The sequence below is a fragment of the Gobius niger genome, assembly GCF_951799975.1.
Source record: "Gobius niger genome assembly, chromosome: 19".
Classification (NCBI taxonomy): Eukaryota; Metazoa; Chordata; class Actinopteri; order Gobiiformes; family Gobiidae; genus Gobius; species Gobius niger.
This window is the reverse complement of record NC_136870.1, coordinates 14,573,023-14,596,676: the sequence shown is the minus strand read 5'-3', so window position 1 is coordinate 14,596,676 and position 23,654 is coordinate 14,573,023. Positions and strand designations below refer to the sequence as shown.

General features: G+C 44.4%; 3 protein-coding genes across 3 annotated transcripts; all 3 read right to left on the bottom strand.

The window, feature by feature from the left end:
• Positions 1-180: 180 nt before the first annotated feature.
• On the bottom strand, positions 181-4,746 carry naglu (N-acetylglucosaminidase, alpha). Its single transcript, XM_079576715.1, has 6 exons — positions 4,191-4,746; positions 3,044-3,191; positions 2,497-2,643; positions 2,207-2,292; positions 1,880-2,136; positions 181-1,715 (listed from the first exon to the last, which is right to left on the bottom strand). Exons 1-6 carry the CDS (start codon positions 4,601-4,603, stop codon positions 511-513), a joined length of 2,256 nt encoding a protein of 751 aa, XP_079432841.1. The 5' UTR covers positions 4,604-4,746; the 3' UTR covers positions 181-510.
• Positions 4,747-6,713: 1,967 nt separating this feature from the next.
• Positions 6,714-14,130, bottom strand: LOC306979085 (signal transducer and activator of transcription 5B-like). Its single transcript, XM_079577898.1, has 19 exons — positions 13,971-14,130; positions 13,556-13,690; positions 13,307-13,463; positions 12,790-12,879; positions 11,621-11,798; positions 11,276-11,406; positions 11,008-11,159; positions 10,769-10,924; positions 10,518-10,697; positions 10,362-10,449; positions 9,957-10,079; positions 9,208-9,300; positions 8,836-9,042; positions 8,669-8,763; positions 8,430-8,572; positions 8,132-8,287; positions 8,001-8,055; positions 7,775-7,879; positions 6,714-7,179 (listed from the first exon to the last, which is right to left on the bottom strand). The coding sequence occupies exons 2-19, from the start codon at positions 13,681-13,683 to the stop codon at positions 7,053-7,055; spliced, it is 2,364 nt and encodes a 787-aa protein (XP_079434024.1). The 5' UTR covers positions 13,684-13,690; positions 13,971-14,130; the 3' UTR covers positions 6,714-7,052.
• A 1,278-nt stretch (positions 14,131-15,408) lies between these two features.
• cavin1b (caveolae associated protein 1b) lies at positions 15,409-22,634 on the bottom strand. Its single transcript, XM_079577047.1, has 2 exons — positions 21,966-22,634; positions 15,409-17,004 (listed from the first exon to the last, which is right to left on the bottom strand). The coding sequence occupies exons 1-2, from the start codon at positions 22,476-22,478 to the stop codon at positions 16,084-16,086; spliced, it is 1,434 nt and encodes a 477-aa protein (XP_079433173.1). The 5' UTR covers positions 22,479-22,634; the 3' UTR covers positions 15,409-16,083.
• Between the last annotated feature and the right edge of the window lie 1,020 nt (positions 22,635-23,654).

Here is a 23,654-nt window from a genome sequence, read left to right as displayed (position 1 = left end):
TTATTGTTCCCATCAGTATCCGACACAGCCACCTCGGCCTGTCAGACTCTGTTAAATGATCCAAACCCTTAGGTCACCTGACTGAGACGAGGGTCCCAAAGTTTATTATGGGGATATAAGTTTCATTTATAAAGCTAAAGCATTCAACTTGCTCCAACTTCTTCCACCAAATACGGTAATAAATCAAACTACAGAAGCTAGCTTTATCAAAAATACATTTGTATTTATAAAAGATGTGATTAAAAATCCCTTTTGTTTGAAGCTAGATACAAAATTACAAGTGTGACAAATAAAACATGTTTGTCATAAATTGGACCCTAAACAACAATAGACAGACAGATCGGTGACAGAATTTGTAAGAGTATAAAACCAAAGCATTAAGGTTTCCATTAATTGGCACAAAAATATTGTTGAAGTTGATGGCAACAGATCACACAACATCTGGCTAAAAACAATCTCTGATTTCTACATGATGGTCTGAACAAACATTTTATAGTGTTGGTTGGTTGATTACAACTTTTTTAAGGCTTGTGGGTAATACTTCAGAAATATTCTGTAGGCTATTTCGTAAGTGTCCCCCTGAGGTGCGCTTGGGTACTTATGACCGTTGAAGATGAAGCCCCTCTCCACCTGGAACACAGCTTGATTGAAAGTGTCTTGCTTGAAGGGCGTCCCACTGTTGAGGCACTCCACAAGTGTGTTCACAAACAACGCCCACCTCTGGCCATAGTAGTCCTCCATGAGGCCGCCCCACTCTTTACTGGCATAGTCCAGGATCTCTCCGCTGGGTCCCCACAGGGTGAGCTGGTTGCGAGCGTTCATGTCGTACAGCTGGGTTTCGGTGTCGTCCAGGGCCAAGGAGCGGGCCCTCTCTAGCCATGTGCCCAGCAGGAAGCCACGATCACTGTTCAGAAGTCGGTTCAGCTCCGGCAAGAGGTCATACACCAGCACTCCCCCAGCTGTCAGCAGTTCTGCCAACTTCTGCTTGTGGAACGCATCCACAATGTCCTGGTAAAACCATGTGGTCATAACCTGTAACACCTGCCGCGTGACATCCACCAGGTCGTAGCGGAACGTCTCCTTGGACATGAGCTCTGGAGCCGCGTCCAACATTAGCTTCCAGGCCTGAATGAGGAGGGCTGGCTCATACCACAGATCTGTGTTCATGTGGAGCGACGGCCGGCGCACCAGTGGACTGTGGTTATGGTTTCTATAATGAGCTACTGTACAGTTGTACGCACTAGCAAACAACAACTTCCAGGCAGTACTAAGGTTCTCCTGTGTACTTCCATAACGCCGTATGGCATACAAGGACACCCACTTGGATAGGTTCACAGGCTCCTTGCGCCAGGCCAGCTCACTCATCAGCTCATAGATGACAGGATTCTGCTCAATGCCCTCGGGTGTCAGACCGGTGCCAACCATAGTGGAGTTTGGGAAATGCAACGCTTTGAACGGACCCGAGTTAATGCTCTCCACTGTGCCAAAAAATCCACTGTTGCCCCCAAAGTTATGTAGCATGCACCAAATAAACGGCTGGCCATAGAAAGACTGTGTGTAAGAAAAAATTGGTTCGGTTTCAGCAAACAAATCCAGCACTATCATGCGTCCCAGTGGCACTCCGTGGAGTAAGGCCTGGATCTGGGCTGGTTGCCAAAAGGTTGCATCACTGAAGAAGAGCCAGCCTTGCATGAGCCAAATGGCCTGAGGATCAACTGCAGAGCAAAGGAATTTTGGTCAGAAATCCCCACACACAGAAGATTCAACATGTGACAGAGGAACAACAGTACATACTCACACACCCCATGCACTATCACAATATTCAACTTTACCATAGCTCAACACAGTACATCGCTCCACTTTTCTGAGGAACACCCACCTGCCGTCATGGTGCTGAAGACTGAGCGGCTGACGGACGACAAGTAGGTGGGGTCAGACGAGGGCGGGGTCATCTCATTGAAGGTGTCTGTGTTATAAATGTGGTCTGTGCCAAACTGTTTGACCACTTGAGAGAGGAAGAGAGAGCCGATCCGGAAGAAGAGAGGGTCTTGCGGATCCAAGATATATGAGCAAGAGTAGCTGCAGTTGAAATGTGCCCACGGTCCCAGCCTTGTTGCGTTCGCCTTTGGATACAATCTAAAACATTAGAGATTAGGCAGAAAAGTCATTCCAAACATTTATTTAAGGGCTTAATGTGTGACATCACCTCAGGATTCCTTTGGGGATATTTCCCGAGAAGGCTGGGAGGACAGGAATCATGCCAAACGATCGCATTCTCTCTAAAATCTTAAACTGCAGACACAACAAGAGTACTTTAGTAGCAGTGACAACCTTAACAAAGTCCATCTCATTTTCACATACATGTGAAACCAGCAGCAAATACATATAGCAGTATCTCTACAGCATCTATACTGCAATCTCTATACAAACAAAAACATGAAACTGTTTACGCTACTGCACACACGTAGGATCATGGGGGTGGGGGGTCCTATGTACCTGGAGGTTTAGCTGAGTCACATGCCAGGACTGGGGTAGAGGTCCTCCGAAGCGAAACATGTTTCCCATGCGGTTCCAGGCCAGAAACGCTGGACCAGAGAAAAACTCTTCCAACTCAGATTGGTTCAGGCCCAGAGAACGGTACACCTAAAGCACACAGTCAAATTAAAGACCAGTCTCAAGGGGGCGCCACACATGTCATATACAGTATAACCATAGAAAATGAAAAAGTTGTGTAATGACAGTATTACATGATATCATATATAATTGGATTTTACAGTATAGCTATTTATCCATACAAGCATGCTAAAAGCATGTAGGGGAGGAGAGCGGGGTGTGAAGACAGGAGCAGCATATTTCTACTCCAGTACACTCGTGTCATGGTGTTTTCAGACTGTAATGTATAAACCTAACCAACCACATTTCCAGAATGACAACTGATGGCTATATAAAGGGAAGGGAATGTTGCAACTGAATTAGTCAGCTCATTTAAATACCAGGTTGATCCTAGCTGCAGTACAATTTGCCGGTTAACTCCCACTCCTACCTCCTGCCACAGTGCCTCCTGTCCCGTGAAGGCCAGGGGCAAGTTGATCCCATTCAGTGCCATCCAGTCGATCTCTCTCTCCCATCGGGGCCAGTCCCACCACACGGACGAGTAGCTGAACGTGCACACATTCTGGTAGTACCGGAATCTGCAGTAGCAAAATGAAACGGTGTATGAAAGATAAGGTGCAAGGATTTATACAAGATTTTATACCTTACATTACTGTCACAGGCCTGACCTTGCTGATAGACAGAATGCGGGTGAATAATTCACTTAATGAGGCTACGGTCGGCTGTTATATGTTCAAAGTTGGTTGAAACATAATTTTATAGATGCACAAAGTGCAAAACCACAAAGTGCTGTTAGGATAAGACCAGAAGACAAAAAAGTGGACAAATCAGTGGAAAAACACAGGTGAAGAATATCTTTTGCAGCACAAAGGGCCCCCCATATTGATTCCATGAACTTATTTTTTTTTTAATTGCACACAGAGCATGACTTTCCACGAGAGCAATAAGAAAAAAAACATTAATGGCACCTTGCCATCAGAGTCATGTGATGTGCTACAGGTCGATATGTAATCTTAATACTGAGGTTGAGATTAGTGAGGATTATTGCAAATCATGTCAGTAGCAGTTTCCTTTTGAGACTTCAACATATTTGCATTATCAGCCTTTGATGTGCCCCGAGAGCGTTTACTGTGTCTGTGTGTGTGAGAGTAAACAAGGCCTGTTGTGTGAATCTGGCACTGGGCCAAACACAGTGAATGGCTTTGGTGAAAAACAGCCTGAAAGAGGCCGTTCTGCTGAGCTCAGTTAAAACTGGAGTATCCTACTGTCACTAGAGCGTCAGCCCTCAAATCCTTCATTCATTGATTCTGACATTACGCAGGGGAGAATCAGTTTAAGCCTGTCCCTTAAACGTTGTCTGGGCAGCTCTTTGTACAATTAAAAACCATGTTTGATCAAGTTGACCAAAGGCCTCTAAGCATCTGTGGCACAGGGAAAACGGTTTCTATGTAATGATAGATCTATCAGTTTCTTGGCGCATTCCCGAGCCGAGACACCTATGATCCCATGTCATATCTCCAACCTCCTCTACATGTCATGCGAGTGAATGCCAAGGCTGCATGTGATGTGTCAGTGACCTGTGTGGGCTGCTGATGCGCAGGACACCGCTCAGCTTGGGCAGAGGTCGGGGAAGGTCCAGCTGTGCTCCAGACCAGGACACGTGACAGTTGCAGAAGTATTTGAGGTAGTTGTAGATGCCAGACGCCACTGCTACACCGCTGCTCCCGATCACCACCACCCTGTTGTTCCTGGTGGAGCGCAGCTCGCATACGTCCAGACTGTCGTTAGACAGGCTCTTGTTGACGGACACGATGAACTCAGATGCGCGGGTCCCAAGGAGTCTGCGGAGCAGCCCATTCACCGCTGAGTCCTGCGCCTGCTCACTGCTGCCTGACTGGAGGTGCTCCAAGGAGGGAAATCTCCGCTGTGCAGACACACTCCCGCACAGCGCTAGGAAGATGAGGAACCTCCAAACGCAGCTGGAGAGCATCTTCGCTCGCGATCAACACAAACTCGTTCCCACCACAGCGGCACTTTCAAAACCATTTCCTACTTTCACCGAAACAGGAAGTACCCAGAGACTGCGCACCAATCACTTTTCTTTCCTCTTTAAGCGGCAACCAATTACACAATCACTGTCATGTGATTTTAGGTCATGTGTTAAAGTTAAATGTACTCTCATAATGAGAGTACATTGGGTCAGATATGATGAATATTTACTACTGTCACTACCATAGACTGTATATATAATTACTCACTACTCACTCTCTACTCACTGAACACATTTCACTACAAAGGCAGAACTGTTAATGAGCGCTGTGGCAGTGAAAGAAGTGCAATACAGTCAATAAATTAACACTGGTCAAGAGATGAAAAAAAAAAAAAGGTTTTAATAAAAACGTATTTATTAAAATAAAAACAGGGACTACAAGGATCTGCTGGTGAGACCATCCTTAAGTTTTAGTAAATATTTTAGATTTGGTTTTACACATAAGCACAAGCCAAAGGCACCAAAATGAGCAACAGTACAATCAAGCCGTTATTGATAGCGATAGCAAGATAGAGGGATTTCCTGAGGTTAACTAACTTATGTGCAAGGCTTCCCACTGCTTTGGCAGGAAGCAGAGGTGTAATAAAGATGCATTTACATGTCCATAGTTTCCCTTCGTAACATCACTGAAGGCACAGGCGTTTATCAACATGCATATGCAGCTCAAGAGCATACAAGCATTTGAATCAAGAAACACAAAATCTGTTGGTCAAAACGATAACCCTGCCCAGAGCATGCCCCGAGGTTCCAACTACATCACATCCAAATTCACAATGACCCTGTTCGCTGAAAATCTGGTCCCAGCATGAAGGCAGGGTTGGTCCCAGTTTTAATTCCTGCTCTATATCTGGTGCATACAAATATACTTCTCAGTTTTGACATAAAATACCATGGGCCAGATCTTGTGGTTCATAGCGCAGGCTGTAGAGAAGACGAGTACGCAGACGTGTGGCGCTCCTTGCAATCTTCAGTGTCATACCTGGCGCAAAAAGTGGGCAGGACAGGAGGGGTGGACAGACTCGCATTGCGATGTTGTGGTACCGCCCCCTCCCCATGCTTTCCCCAGACCTGCGGAAGGCGGTGGTTTGCGAGGATGCAGAGCGCAATGTTTAATAAAGATGAAAGAAATAAAACTGTCCCTCCGCTGCTGCAGCCACGCGCTGCAGATCCACGATGAGCGGGCGGGGACAGAGAGGCAGCTGCCTCGGCGTTGGACACCGTTCAAATGCACAAAGTTACAAAATGTACAGGATTTAATTGATCAGAAACTGTCATAATGGCTGCAGAGGAGTTGCAGAGTTATGCAGCAGTTGCAAGAAAACTGTAGCGTATTGGAACATTTGTGCTCCAGCTGCAGGATTCTTGGAGCGGCTGAATTGGAAAAAAAAGTTGCTATGCTCCCTGTAAATGTGCTTCTTTCTTTTGGACTGAGCTGTGGCTACACAAGGAGCATCATCAGGAGGTAAAGACTGACACACGATGGAAAGACTGTTGTGGCACTTGAAGGCGTGTGGTTTATTTATGGAAAACTGTTGTTGTTTTGGTGTTAGGGGTGTGCGCGTTGATCGACAGTATCAAAGTAAGCCCGTGTGTAACCTACGCTCAAACAGACTTTTCAAGGCAATTTCGCTTTTGTTTTCAATTTGACGTCGATTCTAAGGAAGAAGACAAGGCAGCGCGATGTAAAGAGGAACATAATGTGAAGGTTGCCATAGAAGAGTAGCACGAGTGCTGCTTGTAATGAACCACGCCTCAGTCTGGCTCTTTTTCTTAAAAAACGCCCTCTCCGCAGCCTTGAGCGCAAAACCTGCGCCACATGCAAGATCACGCGTGTACTATGTTGCGTTTAGAGTTGCGCACGGACTGCGCCAGTCACAAGATCTGGCCCCATATGTGTAAAACGTAAAGAGTAAGAATTTTACATAGGAACATGTAACAAATACACTTTTTCCAACTTTTGCCACAAATGCCCAGTTTAGTTGATCTAAATTATTAGCCAATTTGAAGGTTTAATTTTAGTTTTTTGCATCTAGATTATGGCCGTTTATCATCACTCAGGGTTACGTACATTTTAAATTGTCACAAATGGGAACGTGTACTCACTCAAGACAAGCTAGTCCCAAGCTACATTTAAATCTATATAAAAGTACTTACAAGTAGAATAGTGATTTCACTGTAAATGTAGATTGCTTTCAACTTATATTTGTAAAGTACAATTTAAAAAAATAAAATGCAGCGGTGGCCCAAATCTTTTCAACAAAGTTGCAACCAAAGCCCTGAGGGAGCATGGAGCAGGACTGGAGTGTTAAACCAGGCACATGAGTATGTGTTTGTTGAGGCAACACAGGGCACACCTCTAATACTGTCTCCATGGTAGCGATAGAGGTCCTTAGGACTGCTGCTGATTTCCCCATTGATTTGCCAGGGGCCTTCGCAGCAGCTCCTCAACATGACGAGCCACATCCATGGTGTCCTCAAGGTCAAACTCTCCATCACCGTCCAGCATGGCCTCACTCCTGAGACACATCAGAAAGTCATTTTGCACAAATAATTCCAGCAGAGCAGAAGTTGCATCTGAACACAAGTGCCTGAAAACACTGAACAAAGGTTTCCACTTGTGCACCATTGAGGTTAGTAATTGTTTAAAAAAAAAAGCTTAGGGATGTGCCAAGAACAAAGTGATTCATTACGGCACCGACTCGGTTTAGAAATAGGAAAGTTGTTGGAATTGTATTTTTCTTTTCAGATAACCCTGAAAAAGTGCACACACCCAGGAATTGTGTTTTGTTTCTTCTATAGTCGGGTGAACACTAACCTTTCAACAAACACATTTTTCAAAAAGCTTGGCTCAGTTACAATACAAATAAATGTACTGTTTATCTTGTCTGTATTGACACACACACAGTGACCCTGTCCAACATCCCAGCCAGTCGGCTCATTTGCTACAATGTGACACAACCCATAGAGGATACATCCGTGTACATAAACAGACATGATTGGTTGAAAAATGCCAGATGGACATCACTGATGGGCTACATTCAGGGAACTTGCCTTTGGCTTGCCAGGTGAGGAGAAGTTACCCTTTGCCTCTGAATACAAAAGGCTGCTTACATGGGGGGGTAGACGCTGAAGCTGCTGGGATGGCCCACAGATGGAGATGTGGTCTGATCCATGAAGGTTGACGCACCACTGGGCTCGGGGTTAGGGCTGGTGAATCTGGCAGGGCAAAATAAAACGTCTTTTGTCAAAGTTCCAGTAAATGCAATTAAAATTTATGTCATTTTTCTTCCATTACCCAATATATGTTTATAGAAGGATGTAAGGAAATTGTACGTACTCTGGCACAACCTGTCTGATAAGTGGCTTTACATATCCATCAACAGGTGCTTTGGCTGTAAAATAATATTTGTAGCATTAGTATAATCTGACTCCATCTCCATAATTACTCAACAATAACAGTGTACATACAGAGGGGCGGTGTGTAGTACTTTGCAAACACCTCGTCTTTTGCTTTATCCGGGTACAAAAATAACAGGTGATTGAGGTCACTGATGCGGTCAGCGAGTGAGCGTATGGAGAAGTCCTTGGTGGTGTAAGGCAGCAGATTCCAGACCAGCCTTTCCCCTGCCCCAAAACAAGGAACCATGACATAGGTGAAGGTAATGTGTTAAAATAACTGTAAAATCATTTATTTTATCATTTACTGCATTTACATTGAAACAGATCAGATTTGAAAGACTGTGTGACAAGTGTTTATGGTACTAACCCGATTTGTTGGGATTCTCTGCCACCCAGGCAATAGTTATGCCTCCAATCTCTGAGTCGCTAAAGCGGAGCAGAAATGTTCCATTGGGTTTGGACAGGAGCATGTCCTGGGCCTGCTGCTTGTTGACAAAGCCTAAAATGGCCCTATCAAAAAGTCAGTTTGAACACTTTCAATCATCAAGTGTTAAAGACAGGCGCATGTGTAAAATGTTCCTTAATATATATCATTAAAACACTTACCCATCATTCCAGTGAGGTTTTAGGTGCTTTTTCATGAGCTCCACAACGCCATCAAACCACTGCCAAAAGGTAAAGTTGCGTCCAGGTAAACTCTCCTGCGAACACAAAACAAGCCATTGTTAATAGAGCGTTGCCGTGAGCAGACTTGACAGTGTGGGATGGTTTACTCTGTTGAACTGGGCCCAGGAGATGGTCATGTTGCGGTAGTCTTCAGGGTTATTACTGCTGCTGCTAAAGGCCTTCTGTGCCAGGAACACCAGGTTATCCTCCGACAGGCCGCGCGCACTGTGCATTTCTGCCTTGTATTTCATGTCCAAAGCCTCACACAACAGAGACCACACCACTTTGTCTGGGACCATGAAAGGCACACGACCCTGAGGAGACACAGCTAGATCAGATTAACCTCCCAAAATTCAGAAAATATATGCCAAAGCCCTTCTGACAACTTGAGTATTAATATATTAAACAATATCATCTCATTAAGTCTGCAAATGAAGCATCATTCTGCTTGATAGAGCTGAAAAGAAGCTCAGACTGACCGGCTCAGCAAAGGCGTTGTCCCAGAGGACTGTAGCTGTGGCATTGTTGTCCTGGCTGCCATGAACAATCACCACCACCGGTAAAGACAAGGTCTGGACAAACACAAGCGACTGTAAGTATTCACCTGTATCACTGTGGTAAAATCATCACATGTAAACAAAATTAGCACATTGTGTATATTAGTGATGCGCAGTTTTCAGGAACCTTAACCTTAACGTGGTGGAGGGGCTTGAGCACCCGAATGATCCTGGGAGCTCTGTTGTTGGGGGCTTCGTGCCCCTGGTAGGGTCTCCCATGGCAAACAGGTTCTTGGTGACAGATCAGACAAAGGTTTGAATCGTGAGGCCGTCCACCTGTGGACCCCCCACCTGCAGGAGGAGCCAGAAGGGTCTGGTGCAATGTGATTTGGGCAGCTGTTGGAGCGGCCCCCACGACCCGGCTCGACCCAAGCCCATTTTTGTACGGAATTAAAGTCCATTCAGACGGATCATGTTTGTAACGAGTCATTTTTAATTGCGGGGCGGGTTGTAAAAATAAAAACCACGTTGCAGGGCGGTCCCGGAGCAGGTTAGAACCAGCTCAAAGGGCGCCGCAGGCTGAAAAAAAACCTGACCTGCGCATCACTAATGTATATGGTGCGTAAACATGTTGCAGGCGCCATTCTGAGGTGGGTACACATTAGAAAAAATATGTAAAGGTAAAAGTACAATATTCCCAGTATGAAACACCATGAGCAGCATATACTCACCTTGACATGAAAGACAAGCTCGTTGCCCCCAACACTGAACTGTGATTCGAACAGGACAGTGAACTTCTCCTCTGTGACTGACTCAGCACCACGGCGGTCCGAGCGCTTGATCCGCTTCAGGGACTGCCAAATCATTACACAAAACACGAGTATCACTAGCTATCAGTGCTATGTTTACCCACACAGCTACATTGAAATTATGATTTTGATAATTGGTTGTGTGCATAGTCATTGAACAAAATTAATATAGTGGTAAAAACTGTGGTATGATGAGAAATATAAACATATAATCTTTTGAATAACACTTGTAACGTAAAGCTGCCAGGCTATGGTGAAGCGACCTTAAAGTACTCTTCTTTAAAAACACAAGGTATTCTAAACAAAGCAGACATAATGAGACTGTACCATGTTTCTGAAGTGAGCACTGAGGGTTCCTGTGGCCTGGTGATACTCCATCACACAGTTGTTGTTCAGGATCTCTCCGCTGCTTTCACTGGAAACCACAGAGAGTTTAGGCCCTTGAATGTGGGCGCAGGCCGAGAAGGGCAAAGTGTGTCTCACCTGTGCGTGCTCTCATTTTTTAACAGAGCTTTGGCCTGCTGCTCACTCACTATTATGGCCTTGACCTGAGGAGGGTTCATGTGGACATTCAGTTTCCCTCCCACTAGGAGGCGCACTGTGGCTGCAAACTTAGTTTGGGTTTTTAACACCTGGGGAGGCTGCTTTTCAATAATAAAGGTGCTGAAACAAAAATATGAAAATATGAATATCTTATACATTTCCAAAACTAGAAAGTACTGCAAAGTTCTGACCTGGTGACAAGTGCGGAGATGATGTCAGTGATATCAGCGTTGAGTTTGCTCAGCAGCTCCTCCATAGGACCGGGCAGAGGCAGCTGTTGAGTCAGGTGTTCACAGCGGCGGATCTGCTGCCTATTCTGCCAGATGAGGTCAGCCAGTTTCTCACACCTCAACACCAAAACAAAAAGCGGACACATTAGGTTATTACGTTCTGCCAACCTCTGCATAACTGTACACGGAGCAGTCCTTACCAGGATTGGAGCACATCCAGTCCCCCTTCATGTGGGCCTCCGTTGCCAGCCAGCTGCTGTCTCCTCTTCCATTGAATGAGCTCCTCGTCTAGAATTAGAGTCTGCTGCTTCCTCAACAAGGACAAGGTCTTCTGATGCTGTTCAGACAGGTCCTTAAAAACAATAAGAGATTTGTATAGTAAATATGCTTGCCAAGTCTAGATAAAAAAACAAACAAACATTGGAATCATAAACGCAGCAATAAATCAGCAATGCACCATGTACTTACAAGTCTGTATTTCTGAAGTGTGCTGGCCTCCCTGGCGAGCCAGGACTCCACTGTAGCTCTCTTACTTTGGAGAGCTGGCTCTCTCTGAGCGCGCTCAGCTGCCGGCAGGGAGTTCAGGCTGCTTATCTGGGCTAATACAAGATAAAGAAACAGGCAGAACACTGCACTCATCAACTGGACATGAGAGGCATGAGGTTTGTGCAGGACCCTAGTGTCTGCACAAAAGTGTTTTTACCTTCACTGCTTCCAAGTTAGGTTAAATAAAGTGAAATGATATGTCGAGCTTGTGCATGTGCCAGGGTACACACAAAACGTATTGCACAGGGCAATGTGCATACCATTTACCTTGTATGCGAATGTTCTCTTGATACTGAATAATGAAGTACTCCTGGCTGTGCTGAAGTTTACGCAGCTCATTCTCAGTCTCCTGAGTGGCCAGCCGCAGTTCCTCAAAGGACTGGTTTATCTGCTGATGGCGCTGGGACAAACTATCCATCGACTGACCTTCTGTACCACAACTCGCCTGTCAACAAACCAACACAACAAATGAGCCTTTGGACTTCTGTTTCCAAACGCACTGTGTGCTTCCATACAGGGGCCAGGAAATGTTTTGGGGCATTTGTTTCCCATTGTACCAGTACATTTACATAGTGCATCATACTCTCCTGATCAGAAGTCTAAGATCACTTAAAAATGGCAACACAAAAAATAAAATCACATTTTGCAGGGTGGCATTTTGAGTGAACTTTATTGAATACACAGTCATTTTTTTAGGGGGAGGGTTATGGAACGAAAAAAGTGCTTTTGGGGCCTTCCACTTCACTTTTTTGTCCCATAATAATGCATTAGTCTTATCTAGCGCTTTTCCAGACGCTCAAAGTTGCTTTTACAATTTTGTGCATTATTCATTCACTCCATACTCAGTAGTGGTAAGCCTCATGATCTTTTAGGAAATTCAAAATGATGTTTTACTCCTCAGCAGCGATGTCCCATTGCGAGAGGCCCTGCTTAAGCAACTCAACAACCCAAACACGCTGAAAAAGTGAGAATACCTGACAGAAAATGACGCTGAATCCACATTTTTGCACAGATTTGGCCTTTTAAAGGCATGTGGTCTTAAACTTTTGATCAGCTGCTAAACACCTATTTGAGTTTAATGGTTGTTTTCAATAAAAGATTCACTCAAAATGTTTTTTCTCACTCCCAGTTCTTCTTGTTGCAGTGCAAGTTCTGCTTGGAAGATCCAACCATGCAAAATGTGATTTTTTGTTTTGTTGTTGCCATTTTTTAAGTGGTCGGGACTGTATTATTACACTATTAGCGTAATCTTTTTTTTTATTTTATTTTTTACTTTTGAATTATCTGTTCTGATACCATTTAGGCATCTATCTGAAAGGGTTTGTGTTCAAAATGTCCACATGTAAATCTTCAAGTTACTTTTTTTCAGAGATGACATGTTTTGCTCTGTTTTCTTTCAACGGTAATAATCAGAAACCTGCTGGACTTGTGCTTACGTTTGTAGCATCTTGAACGAGCCTCTTCTCGGACTGCAGGATGTGTCGAATGCAGCGCACGAGCTCCAGTGGACAACGGTCGTATGTGCTCTGGATACACAAGGATAGAATTTAGGATAATCCAATAGATGACTGTGACATCACTTCCAGGCATGTGTAGTTTTTTCTTTCATCTATTGCATGCTGTCATATGAAACTATGAATAAGAGGTGGGTAGAGTAAAAGAGTCAAAAGAAGACGGTACATCAAAATAACTTTACCCAAGTAGGAGTGAAAAGTAGTGACCCCTATAATTACTCAAGTATAAGTAAAAACTTCTTGGAAATCCTGCTAAAGGGCTCCAAATGCGGACTAAAAGACAGATTTATGTGCATGCAGTGACCAAATAATTCCAGAAGAAAATGCCATAACATTATACATAAAGAAACAATTCTACTCTGAGAAGTACAGTTACTTCAAAAGGTTCAAGTTCTTGAGTAAATGTGACTGAATATTAGTGCCTGAATAAGTGACACACCTTGAGCTGGCTGGCATAGTGACCTAGCTTAATCTTGAGCAAAAAGCCATCCTCTCCACCCTGAATCTGAGCCTTCTTCTGGAGCTCTGCCACAAGGCCATCCAACAAACGCTTGGCTTTGACCTCCTCTCCTGGATTCTCCAGCTCCACTGAGTCCCTGCAGGACATGACACAGCCCCATTCAGACTCAACCCCACAGGACTGTTGCAAGAACTAGGCGAGCAATGCAAGTGCAAAACATTCACCTACCATTGTTGGTTCTCTATCCACTGAGCAAGGTAGTGTCGCACCTCTATAGGAAAATGCTGTCCATACAGAGCTTGCATCTGGTGCAATGCTTCTCCTTGAAGTTGCTGGGCTTGAATCCACATTGCCATAGTGCCACTGGCGAAAAGTGTCACATCATTTTGTGAAACAGGGCGCAAAACAAGGGACATTTGTAAGACATGAATATAACTTTATAAAACAAAGATGCATAAAAGCTTGGATATGTTTTGACTGACACTGACATGAGCTATGCGGGTGTATTAAATGGTAATTGCTGGTACAGTAGAGACATTTTCTTAGCTCGAGCTGCTACGTTAGCTTGGTATTTAAGACCTGTGGCACTTGATCTACGCCGTACAGCCGACCTGTGGTGTGACACGGGTGTAAGTTGTCTTACACTGCATATAGCACTCCGAACAGCTACAGTTTGTAGAGAAACACACGCCGCTGGAGCTGGGGCCAGAGGTGCTCATGCTACATGCTGCTCCTTCCTCTTCTTCAGGAGCTGCAGCTGTCCAACCAACCGCGGAAGTTCAACACATGCAACTTCTCCATTTTCCGCTGCGGAGGTCAGGCACCAGATGGCAGCATCCTCCCAAGCTTCTCTCCACTGCTCTGCAGAAAACCGAGGCTTATTTCTCATTTGGATGTTTTCTCCATCACAGTTAGCCAACATTGTACTAACAGGACGACAGGGCCGATGGCGCAGATCGGCAGCCTCACTTCCGTTAATGTGTTGTGCCGCAGGGCAGTGCTGTGAATACAGGACCATCACTTTGAGAAAACAAAGCGCAATACTGATGTAAAGTGTAAGACAATAATTTACTACTATTGTGAATGATATAATAATATTTTATGATGATGAGTAATAATAATGGCTCATATTGCGCTTTACAAGCCTGTATTAACAAGTTTCTCAAAGTAAATGGTCTCAACTTACATAGCGCTTTTCCACCTACATTAGGCACTCAAAGCGCTTTACAGCAAAGATCCACTCACCCATTCATACTCTCATTCATACACCAATGTACGCAGACACTGGGGCAATGTAGGTGAAGTGTCTGCACCACTGTCGCCGTTTGCTACATTGTAGTCCTTATTCATTCACGCCATACTCAGTGGTGGTAAGCTACTATTGTAGCCACAGCTGCCCTGGGGTAGATTGACAGAGGCGAGGCTACCAGTCTGTGCCATCGGCCCCTCTGACCACCACCAACCACTTTCTCGCACACTACATTTATTCTGGCCTATTGTACATGTTTTTGTTTGTTTGTTGTTATGTGACGTTTATTTAACCAGGAAAGTCCCGCTGAGATTACAACTCTGTTTTACAGGGGAGTCCTGGCCCCAGAGAGGAACCTATTGTACATATTGTTCATGGTCGGGGAAACCTGAGTACACACAGGGAGAACATGCAGAGTCCACACAGAAAGACTCCGTTCAGGTGGGAATCGAATCTGAGACCTTCTAGCTGTGAGGCACGAGCGCCAACCGCTGTAACATCGTGCCTCTAAAACAGAAGCCACATATCCCTTGGAAATTATCACATTTGACTGTTTTCTTGTTATTAATCAATGCTTAAAGCAGTAAAATTGCCTGTTGGGTCAGAATAGAGCCTTTATTCAGTCATTGGCCGCCTTGTCACAATAGGGATTGCCTACTACAAAGCCCTTTATCTCTAGGTAAGGCGCAGTATACCACAAAGATATAATCTGTCATCATGATTTCATTTTCCTGAAATGAGCTTAGCTCAGCCATGAGTGAATTCTGATTTATACTGTATTACTTAATACAGACACAACATAAAAGTAAAGTAGTCCCAAAATGAGTGAACAAGACTTTATTAAAGTAAACATTAAGCTAGTGGTTCAGAAAAGAAAAAACAAACAAATAACTGTGGAGTTTTCTGTGCTTAGAGACAAACATGACAATTATGAGATAGATAAGAAATATATTGTGAGTGTTTACAGCACCTTGTCCCATCTTTGAGCTGGCAACGGTGGGCTAACTTAAACTGTAGTGTATCTTTAAGGTGGTCACCGGTCAGAAGGCACCTAGAATAATGAATACGGTATCTACACCCGCATCTGCTAATATGTTTGTGATCAATATATAAAAAATATAATAAAACAACATATAAATGCACACAGTAAGGAAACATGGACAGCAGAAGTTGTTGAGAAGGAGGCCAAATGGAACAGTCTACATCTAGTTGAAGTTATAGTGAATAAACATTTATACATTTTGATTTATTTATCAAGAGGAATGGGGTCAAGTGAAAAAAGCCAGTGCGGGTGTATAAAGTCCATGAATATGTGTCAAACAGAGAGGCTGTTAAATTTCTAAGGTAAAGACTACTATATTCTCATTTCAGCAAAGGGAAACATTGTCTTGACATTGCCCTTGTGTCACATTCTTACTATTTCGATCACTTCAAACATTTCTTCAAGGTTTTGTTACTCAATGGGCCGTAATTTTATTAATGGCATGTGTGTTAAGTGTGACACAGACTAATCACTGTCCCTGTCCTGGTCCTCGTCCTTCTGCAGCTCCTCGTGGCTGTCCTCCTCGTCAGGGTCCTCCGCCTCTTCATCCTGCTCTTCATTCTCCTCCTCGTCTCCCCCTCCGTTCATCATCTCCATCTCTACTTCCACAGCCTCATCCTGGAGCTCAGTGTCCACCCCGCTGAAGGCCTCTCCGTCCTGGGACACCTCAATCATCTCAGTACCCTGCACCACCTCCACTTCCCCCTCGCGAAACTTCTTCACATGAAAGGTGAAGGGGGGCACTTTGTACATAGCGGTCTTGGATCGGGCGTAAACCACGTGGTCAGGAGTGAAAGACTTCTTCACCTTCTCCCGTGACGTCTGCATTTTCTGTTTGCGCTCAGGATTTACAGACATGCGAGTTCCAAGCTTTCCCATCTTCTTCTCAATATTGTGGCGTGTCTTCTCCAAGTTCTCTTTGGTCTTTTGTTTGGTCTTCTCCAAGTTTTCTTTAGTTTTCTGCTTGGTTTTCTCAAAGTTCTCCTTGGTTTTCTGCTTGGTTTTCTCAATGTTATCTTTGGTCTTCTGCCTGGTTTTCTCAATATTCTCTTTGGTTTTTTGTTTGCTCTTTTCCAGGTTTTCTTTGGTTTTTGCCTTGGTTTTGTCCATCTTCTCTTTGGAAAAGACAGTCTTTAGAGTTTGCACGCGTTGCAGGCTACTGCGCTTGATGCGCTCTGCCCGAGTTTCCTCCAGAAGTTCTTCAACATCTACGCCTTCTTCGTCTGAGGACAGCTCGACATGGGGCTTGTCAGTGCTCTGCCCAGCCTCCTCCCCTTCCACTTCCTCTTTCAGCTCTAGCATGCTGCCTCCCCTGCTCCCGGACACCGACTCTGATGCCTTCAAGGATTTGGAGATGCTGAGTCTGGAGGGCAACTTCACATCATCCTGTAGGAACACAAAGGAAGATGTGTTGAGAAACTTATACTTTACATGAATGGTAGGGAAGCCTCCAGATACTGCTCTTGAGAAGAGAATCAAGCCTGCCATTGTAATGCTGCTAATTTGAGTGTCTTTGTATTCATACTGACATTCCATAAAGCATTATGGGTAACGGAGGAGTTACTTGGTGGTTTGTTCCACTGTAGGCCACATAAAGACAAGTTTAGATGATGTGTCCGCTGTAAACACCCCACAGAGAGTGAATGTGAGAATGACTCTTTCAGCGTGTCTGTGTATGAATGTTCCCCTCCAGGGTAACACCTTTAACATGCCCTTCCCTTTCCACTCATGGAGCCTGTTCCCTCACATGTCCCATAAGCTCATGGATGTGATGGTGTGGCTTGTCCATGAAAGACTGCTATGAAGCAGCTTCCTCTTTCCATCCTGCAGCAACTGCTTGAGCAATTATGTCGCTGATCGTCTGCAGGGCCCGCAGTCCCAGCAAAACAGGAACACGACGGGCTGGAACAAAAGCCCACCGGACGACAGGATGTGTGTAAGAGGGAGATCCCTTTGTGGAAACATGTGAATAACAGAGTACGTGGAATCATACTTCAGAATCTTGGACTGCCATCTGCGCAGCAGGAAAATAAGCTGATGATGTAACCAGCAGTATCCATGCCCACTGAGTTACAGTTTAATGAGGGCTTCATTAATCTATTGTATTGCCCTTTCAGAGTTCTATCAGATTATCCTTGTCACATTAAAACACACACACAAGTAGTCAAAACATGCTGTGACTGTCTTAGAACCATGAAACTTATAGTATTCTGAAGTCTGTCACATTCAACAACACCTCATCAAAAACATTTCATTGAGGATAGTAACCTCAGAAAAGAGAGATTGCACAGCTGTTTGCAGTATGATTTTTTGTACATGATCAGTGAGGACTAAATTGTGCGTGTGTGTTTAGAAAAGGGTTTGGGATGTGGAGCATTCACCTTGGTGTTGACTTCCTGACCCTCCTCATTTAATGGGACATTGTTCTTGAAACGGCTGCAGGAAGGTCTCTCAAAGCCATGGAAAATACAGTACAAGACTGAGCTATGCACTGGGTGTGCACATAATGTGTGTGTCTGCCCTCTTAGCGAGGACACATGTGGGGAAGCAGGGAAAGCTCTTTTTATGAGGGCACTGCGATCGCTGTCTTGTGATTTCTTTCACCACAATACCAAATACAGTCTCTCTATCTCTGATACTGTGTATGTTTGCGTTTCTATGGAAACTCTGCTGGCTTGCAATTACGTGGATTTATGTGGCCAGTATTTGAATTTTTTTTTTTCTCTGCATGACTCATGGCTCTTTGCGGTGCTCAAAATATTTTCTTCTTGCTGCTCTTCCTGTAACCACCCTCGTTGTGTGACCTAGGTTTGGGCTTAAATTACCATGCCGCATGGCCAGCATTCATCTGAAAACTTTTGGAGAACTATACTGTCGTGTAATCTGAAAGATTCTGCCTGTCTAGAGGACTGCACTTTCAACAGATTTATTCAATTATAAAGAAGCAACAAAATATCTGTTTCACTAAACACAAGGAGTCTTTGTCTTAGAAAATTAGTTTGATCACATGCCCAGCCCGTTGCACTGTATTGGCTGAACCACTGGGTCAGATGAGGCTACTACCTACTGCATGCTCTGTGGTTCTTTCTTTGGAGGGAGATTCTCTTTATAAAAAAGAAAAGAAAAAAAGATTAGTACATGGGTCTGACACTGAGTTTGTAATCCTTTGTTTCCTGTGTCCACTGTGTGCAGATTGATGGTCCTCCAGCAAACACTGTGAGGGTTTCCAGGGCTGCACCAGCACGGCCTGAAGCAGCTTTATTCTGCTCACATCTTCAACTCACTACACAACACGGCTAAGGACAAGGTTTCCCTCACAGCACAGCGCATGGATCTGAACGAGTGAAAATCATGGCTCTGCTAGACTTTGTATTTTGTGAGACAACTTAGGGTCGCTTTATGGTCCAGGTGTTGAGCATTATCTACTGTACCGTTTAATAGTGATTAAGTTATAAGTTAATAAGTAAGAAAAGGTTTCAATGGAACCTTTCATCAATATTGAATGATACCATATCATTACAATTTACACAAATGCCCTTGTAGACTGGTGGAATCATGTGGCACTCGCCAGAGTGACTGTGAGTCAGCCCTATCTGACTCATCTGAAGAAGGCCTGGAACATCACCAGGGCAACTTCACTTTCCTAATGTTCATTTGAGAGTTTGTGCGGTGTCGTGATCACTGTATTGTTAACACACTGAAAGATGACGAAGAGATATATTATATATGGATAAATAAATCTTGCAACTGAGCGAGCCTTTTGATCAATCCCAAATGTACAAAAACATGATTACATTCTCCTAAAGGCTCTTTCCTTTTCACAATCAAACAAGTATGTGATGGGTGCTATTTATAGACACCCCCCTTCCACCCCTCTGTTTTGTGTGTGTATGCACCCCACCCCCACCCCCCATCCTCGCCCCCTGTCCCCTCTTCTAGCTCATGCAGTCTCCATGAAAATATTCAACTATAAGCTGAAGATCTGATCTGGAAACAGTTTGGCCCTCCATTTCCATTTATGGACTGGTAGTGACTTGAAGAATGGCTTTAGTGTGATGAATTTACATGCACTGACTTGGAGCCTGAGAAATCCCAGACAGCTGGCGTAAGCTGCTCATCTCCGTACGCTTTGATGGTGCACTCAGGAGAGTTCTAGTAAATGAGCTTTTGTTACTTAAAAAAATGCCCAGACCAAACCATTACTACTACTTTGCTAGTATTTTGACTTTTGGAACTGTCAGCACCAAAACTTCATATAAATCATTTTCGCTTTTTTACCTCCTCAGCTGTGCAGCAGGTGTGCTCAGTATCATGGCTATACGATGATTCTCTATATACCACAGTTCAAATGGTTCAAACACAAAGGTGCATGTATTAATGGTGGCAGCAATAGTTATTTTTGTTTTAGAGGCAGCCAAAGTCCCAATATTGTGCTTATGACACGCCTTCCTTATCCTTTAAATGTAGGTTACTTGTTTAGGTGTTTTTTCCCCCTCCCGAATAAGGGAATCTACTTGGTTTTGCGTCGTTTCCTGGTTATATCCGAGTTTATGTTTTTTCCACTTGTTGGGTAATTTTGCTTTTTCAAGACATACTTTGAGGTAGTACTTGAGAAGGTCTTTGAGATTGAAACTGGATATTAGTGCAGGAGTCTATAGGTCACTAGTAGCCACCCCATATTGTAATTAAACAACACTATATGAGTCTACATGAGGTTTGCTTGGCCTTTGCAGGTTAGCAGATGTTTCAAGACAGCAAAAATGACTGAGTGGATTGTGAATAGAAATAGTCATGAGGCAAGGATCTCTGTGGGTTATGGAGGAGGCTGGATGCTGCTGGGATGGGTGCATTTTTCTGAAGGGTGGAGACACAGAGGAGTGGAAAACAAGGCAGTGACTGGTTCCACATGAGGAAGAGGCAGGAGCAGAACGTGCCTGCTCCGTTAATCAGCTGTCTAAATAAAGTCCTACTACATCCACCCCACACACCGGTGTCTTCGAGTACAGTGTTGTAAAGCTTTTATTAGGACTGTGCATGGGTTGCTACAAGTGAAACAAGGGGGCGATTTGGAGAAGCATTACGCTGAAAAGTAATCAGCATACTTAAAAAAATAAATAATTGCAATTTCAATGATTTGAATAATAAAGATGATTATATTTTAATCATGGAGCACTTGCTTACCCACATGTGGTCATGGATGGGCTGTAACTGATTGAATGTATATATTTCTTAAGTGGGCTCATAAAGACTGTTTATGTAAGAGTACCACTATGAATCACCATGCAGAAAGAATAGGATACTGTGTGCAGAGATTGAGAGCTGGTTTGCCCCTTTGATAAATAAATAAATCCTTATGCCCTTGTTGGCAGCTGCAGAAAAGTCACCGTTTTGAATTAGTGAAAGCCAGAGAAAGGCATTTCAGGGGGAGTTTCTCTCACACAGAGCCAAGCCCTTGGCAACAACAACCACAATCTGCACAACGTTGACATCTGACTGTGCTTATGTGCGTGGAATGTGTTGGGAAATCTATCTAACTATCTCCCCAAACAAGCTGCTAATGAAATGAATGCCTGGATGGTGATGATGGAAACTGAAAGGTGATTTATGAGTCTAACACATAAAAACAATGCAATCTGGCGTGTCGGGTCAGGAACACTCCAGTTTGCAGAACACAAGAGTTAACTAACACTTGGAAAGAGCAGACAGAACCACTGAGTCAGGACTGGAAACTTTGAATGTTCTTACACCACTGTGCAAAAAGCTGCGAGCTATTCCACATCACCCTCAGGCCGACGCACTCCGCTCTGTTCTGTCTCTGCAGCGGGCACAACTTTGAGGAGGCCTGTGGTATTTTCCATCTCCTTAATAAAAAGAAGCTGATGATGCCGGAGCCAAGGATGACGCAGTGTGTGGAGTTCACATGTGAAGACTTGTATTTTTAGAGTCATGAAGAAAATATCTCCAGGCAGTAAAGTGCATATAGCAACCATGTGAAGGCAGCTGGGGTGACAGTGGACCCACATGACCGAGACAGGCTCTATGATTTTACAACATTGAGTGGGATATTCAACCTTTACTTTGAAATCACAAAAATAAATAGTTGCACTTGGTATATTGTTTTTTGGTTTATGTTGTGATTGTCAGACTTTTTCACCATTTAAAAGATTGAGGTTTATAAATACAAAAGGAAAAAAAGGTCTAAAATTACATCAAGGTCTGAAAAGGGCATGTTCTGAAAAAGACTGGGTACTGAACCACTCATTTATTATTGGCAACAGAATCTCACCACAGAAGCCTCACCCTCACATTAGACTTGCAGTGAAGTCTTCCTCACTCTGTGGACTCACCTGATAGATCATGACTTTGAAGTTACGTCTCTTCAGCAGCTCTGCTTCATTGGTCTCCAGTTTCTTGATCTGGCCTCCTTGCTTCTCGAGGGTGGCTCGGACCGTTTTCACATTGACGCTGACTTTGCGCACCTTCTCCATCATCTTGTTCACACTGTTGGATGTGGTGTTGTGACTCTTGGCCAGTTTGAACAGCTCACCCTGGATGGTGGTGACAGAACGCTCCATGTCCTGCTGTCGGGTCTCCAGGCCGCTCTGCGTCTGCTGGATCTGGTCCACAGCTCCGATGATCTTGTCGAGCAGAGAGAGCACCATGGCCCCGTTCATAGGCTGGTCTGCAGCGGCCTGTCCCGTGCCCTCTGCCTCCTCAAGAGCTGCAGAGGCGGCCTCTGTTTTGCCCTCAGCCTGCTCCTCATCATCTGAAGGAGGCAGGTTGATCTCATCGTCAGAGATCTCAGTGAGTGTCTGCTCCAGAGGGGCGCTGAACGGCTCCAGTGTTTCCATGGCTGCCATGTTTGTAGATATGAGCTGATAAATTCCTCTTTATTATTGTCAGGACCTATGAGAGCTGCTGCTCCTGACCCTCTGCTTGGTTCTGTGGTCCTTGAAGCAGTTGGAGTGAGTGTGGATGGGAATGCCACAGCAGGCAGAGAAACCTCCAGGCAAGCATCAGCCCACTGTCTTTTTTCTCCATGGCTCCCCCCTTTTTTCCACTGCACACTTCTCCTCCCAGGGCCCTCCCCTTCAGCGGGGCCAGCCCTTTGCCCAGCCCGCCTCAAAGCTCCGTCAGTGTGGTAGAAATGTTCACCTACAAGCTCAGGCACAGCTCAAGGAAGGAATGCCCAAGACTGTTTTGACTGCCTTTGTCTCAGCATTACAACTGTGCTTGTGGTTATTTGTCGAACACATGGGAACATTACACCAAGAACTATGATAATAATGAGGGGATGACATAACGGTTAACATTTGTGTGTGTTATGCCTGTGGGGAGCAGTGCTGGCTCCTTTTTTCTTAACTACTGTGAACTTCTGAAAGTGAACTTGTGAAAGTTACAATGTAATCTATGCTTACATAGCTATGTCAGTCAATATTTACATATTTTGCAGCTCGCAGATTCAGTGCCAGTTGTTTTCATTTCATATCAATGAAAATTGTGATGAAATATACATGGCATGCCACAGTGAAGCGTGGGGCCGTAGAGTAGAGTGATGCTCGGATTATGTGGTCTGTGGGAGTTCCTGCTGGCAGTGGTCCAGTGACCTGGGCAGTGCCCTCCTCTGAGTGGAGAGAGCAGACCTCCAGTTCAGACTGACTCAACACTTGGCCCGCTGTGGACTGTTCCAGTCTGCCTCCAAGCTGGGGTGCTGGTCACACACTGCTTCAGTGGCATCTACTACACATAATACTTTATAGTAGCCTACTGTTGAATACATAGGTCTGTGCAGAAATCTTGAGCTGTCTAGGTCTACATTGGGTAAAAGTGTGATTTTAACCCAGATGTAGACCTACCTACATATATGGTTTGGAAAATAAGTTACAACGTCTACAGTAATGTGTACCCTTCCTGAAAGTCCAATTTAGCATATTTTCTTTTTTCAGTCTGTCAATAGCGCACGTTCTCAACTTGCGCACCCCTTTTCCTTTTTTTTTTCCATTTGTGCTTTTACACTGGAAACTTCCGGTGTGGGT

Coding starts and splice junctions, on each gene's coding strand:
- LOC306979085 (XM_079577898.1), bottom strand. CDS start 13,683: ATGGCAATGTGGATTCAAGCCCAGCAACTTCAAGGAGAAGCATTGCAC. Junction 11,407..11,620: donor AGAGAACATTCGCATACAAG/GTAAATGGTATG, acceptor ATCTTGTATTAG/CCCAGATAAGCAGCCTGAAC. Junction 10,080..10,361: donor GTGCTCACTTCAGAAACATG/GTACAGTCTCAT, acceptor ATGATTTGGCAG/TCCCTGAAGCGGATCAAGCG.
- cavin1b (XM_079577047.1), bottom strand. CDS start 22,478: ATGGCAGCCATGGAAACACTGGAGCCGTTCAGCGCCCCTCTGGAGCAG. Junction 17,005..21,965: donor TCAAAGTCATGATCTATCAG/GTGAGTCCACAG, acceptor GTGTTCCTACAG/GATGATGTGAAGTTGCCCTC.
- naglu (XM_079576715.1), bottom strand. CDS start 4,603: ATGCTCTCCAGCTGCGTTTGGAGGTTCCTCATCTTCCTAGCGCTGTGC. Junction 2,644..3,043: donor AGGAGGCACTGTGGCAGGAG/GTAGGAGTGGGA, acceptor TGTGTGCTTTAG/GTGTACCGTTCTCTGGGCCT. Junction 2,137..2,206: donor ATCCCCAAAGGAATCCTGAG/GTGATGTCACAC, acceptor CTAATGTTTTAG/ATTGTATCCAAAGGCGAACG.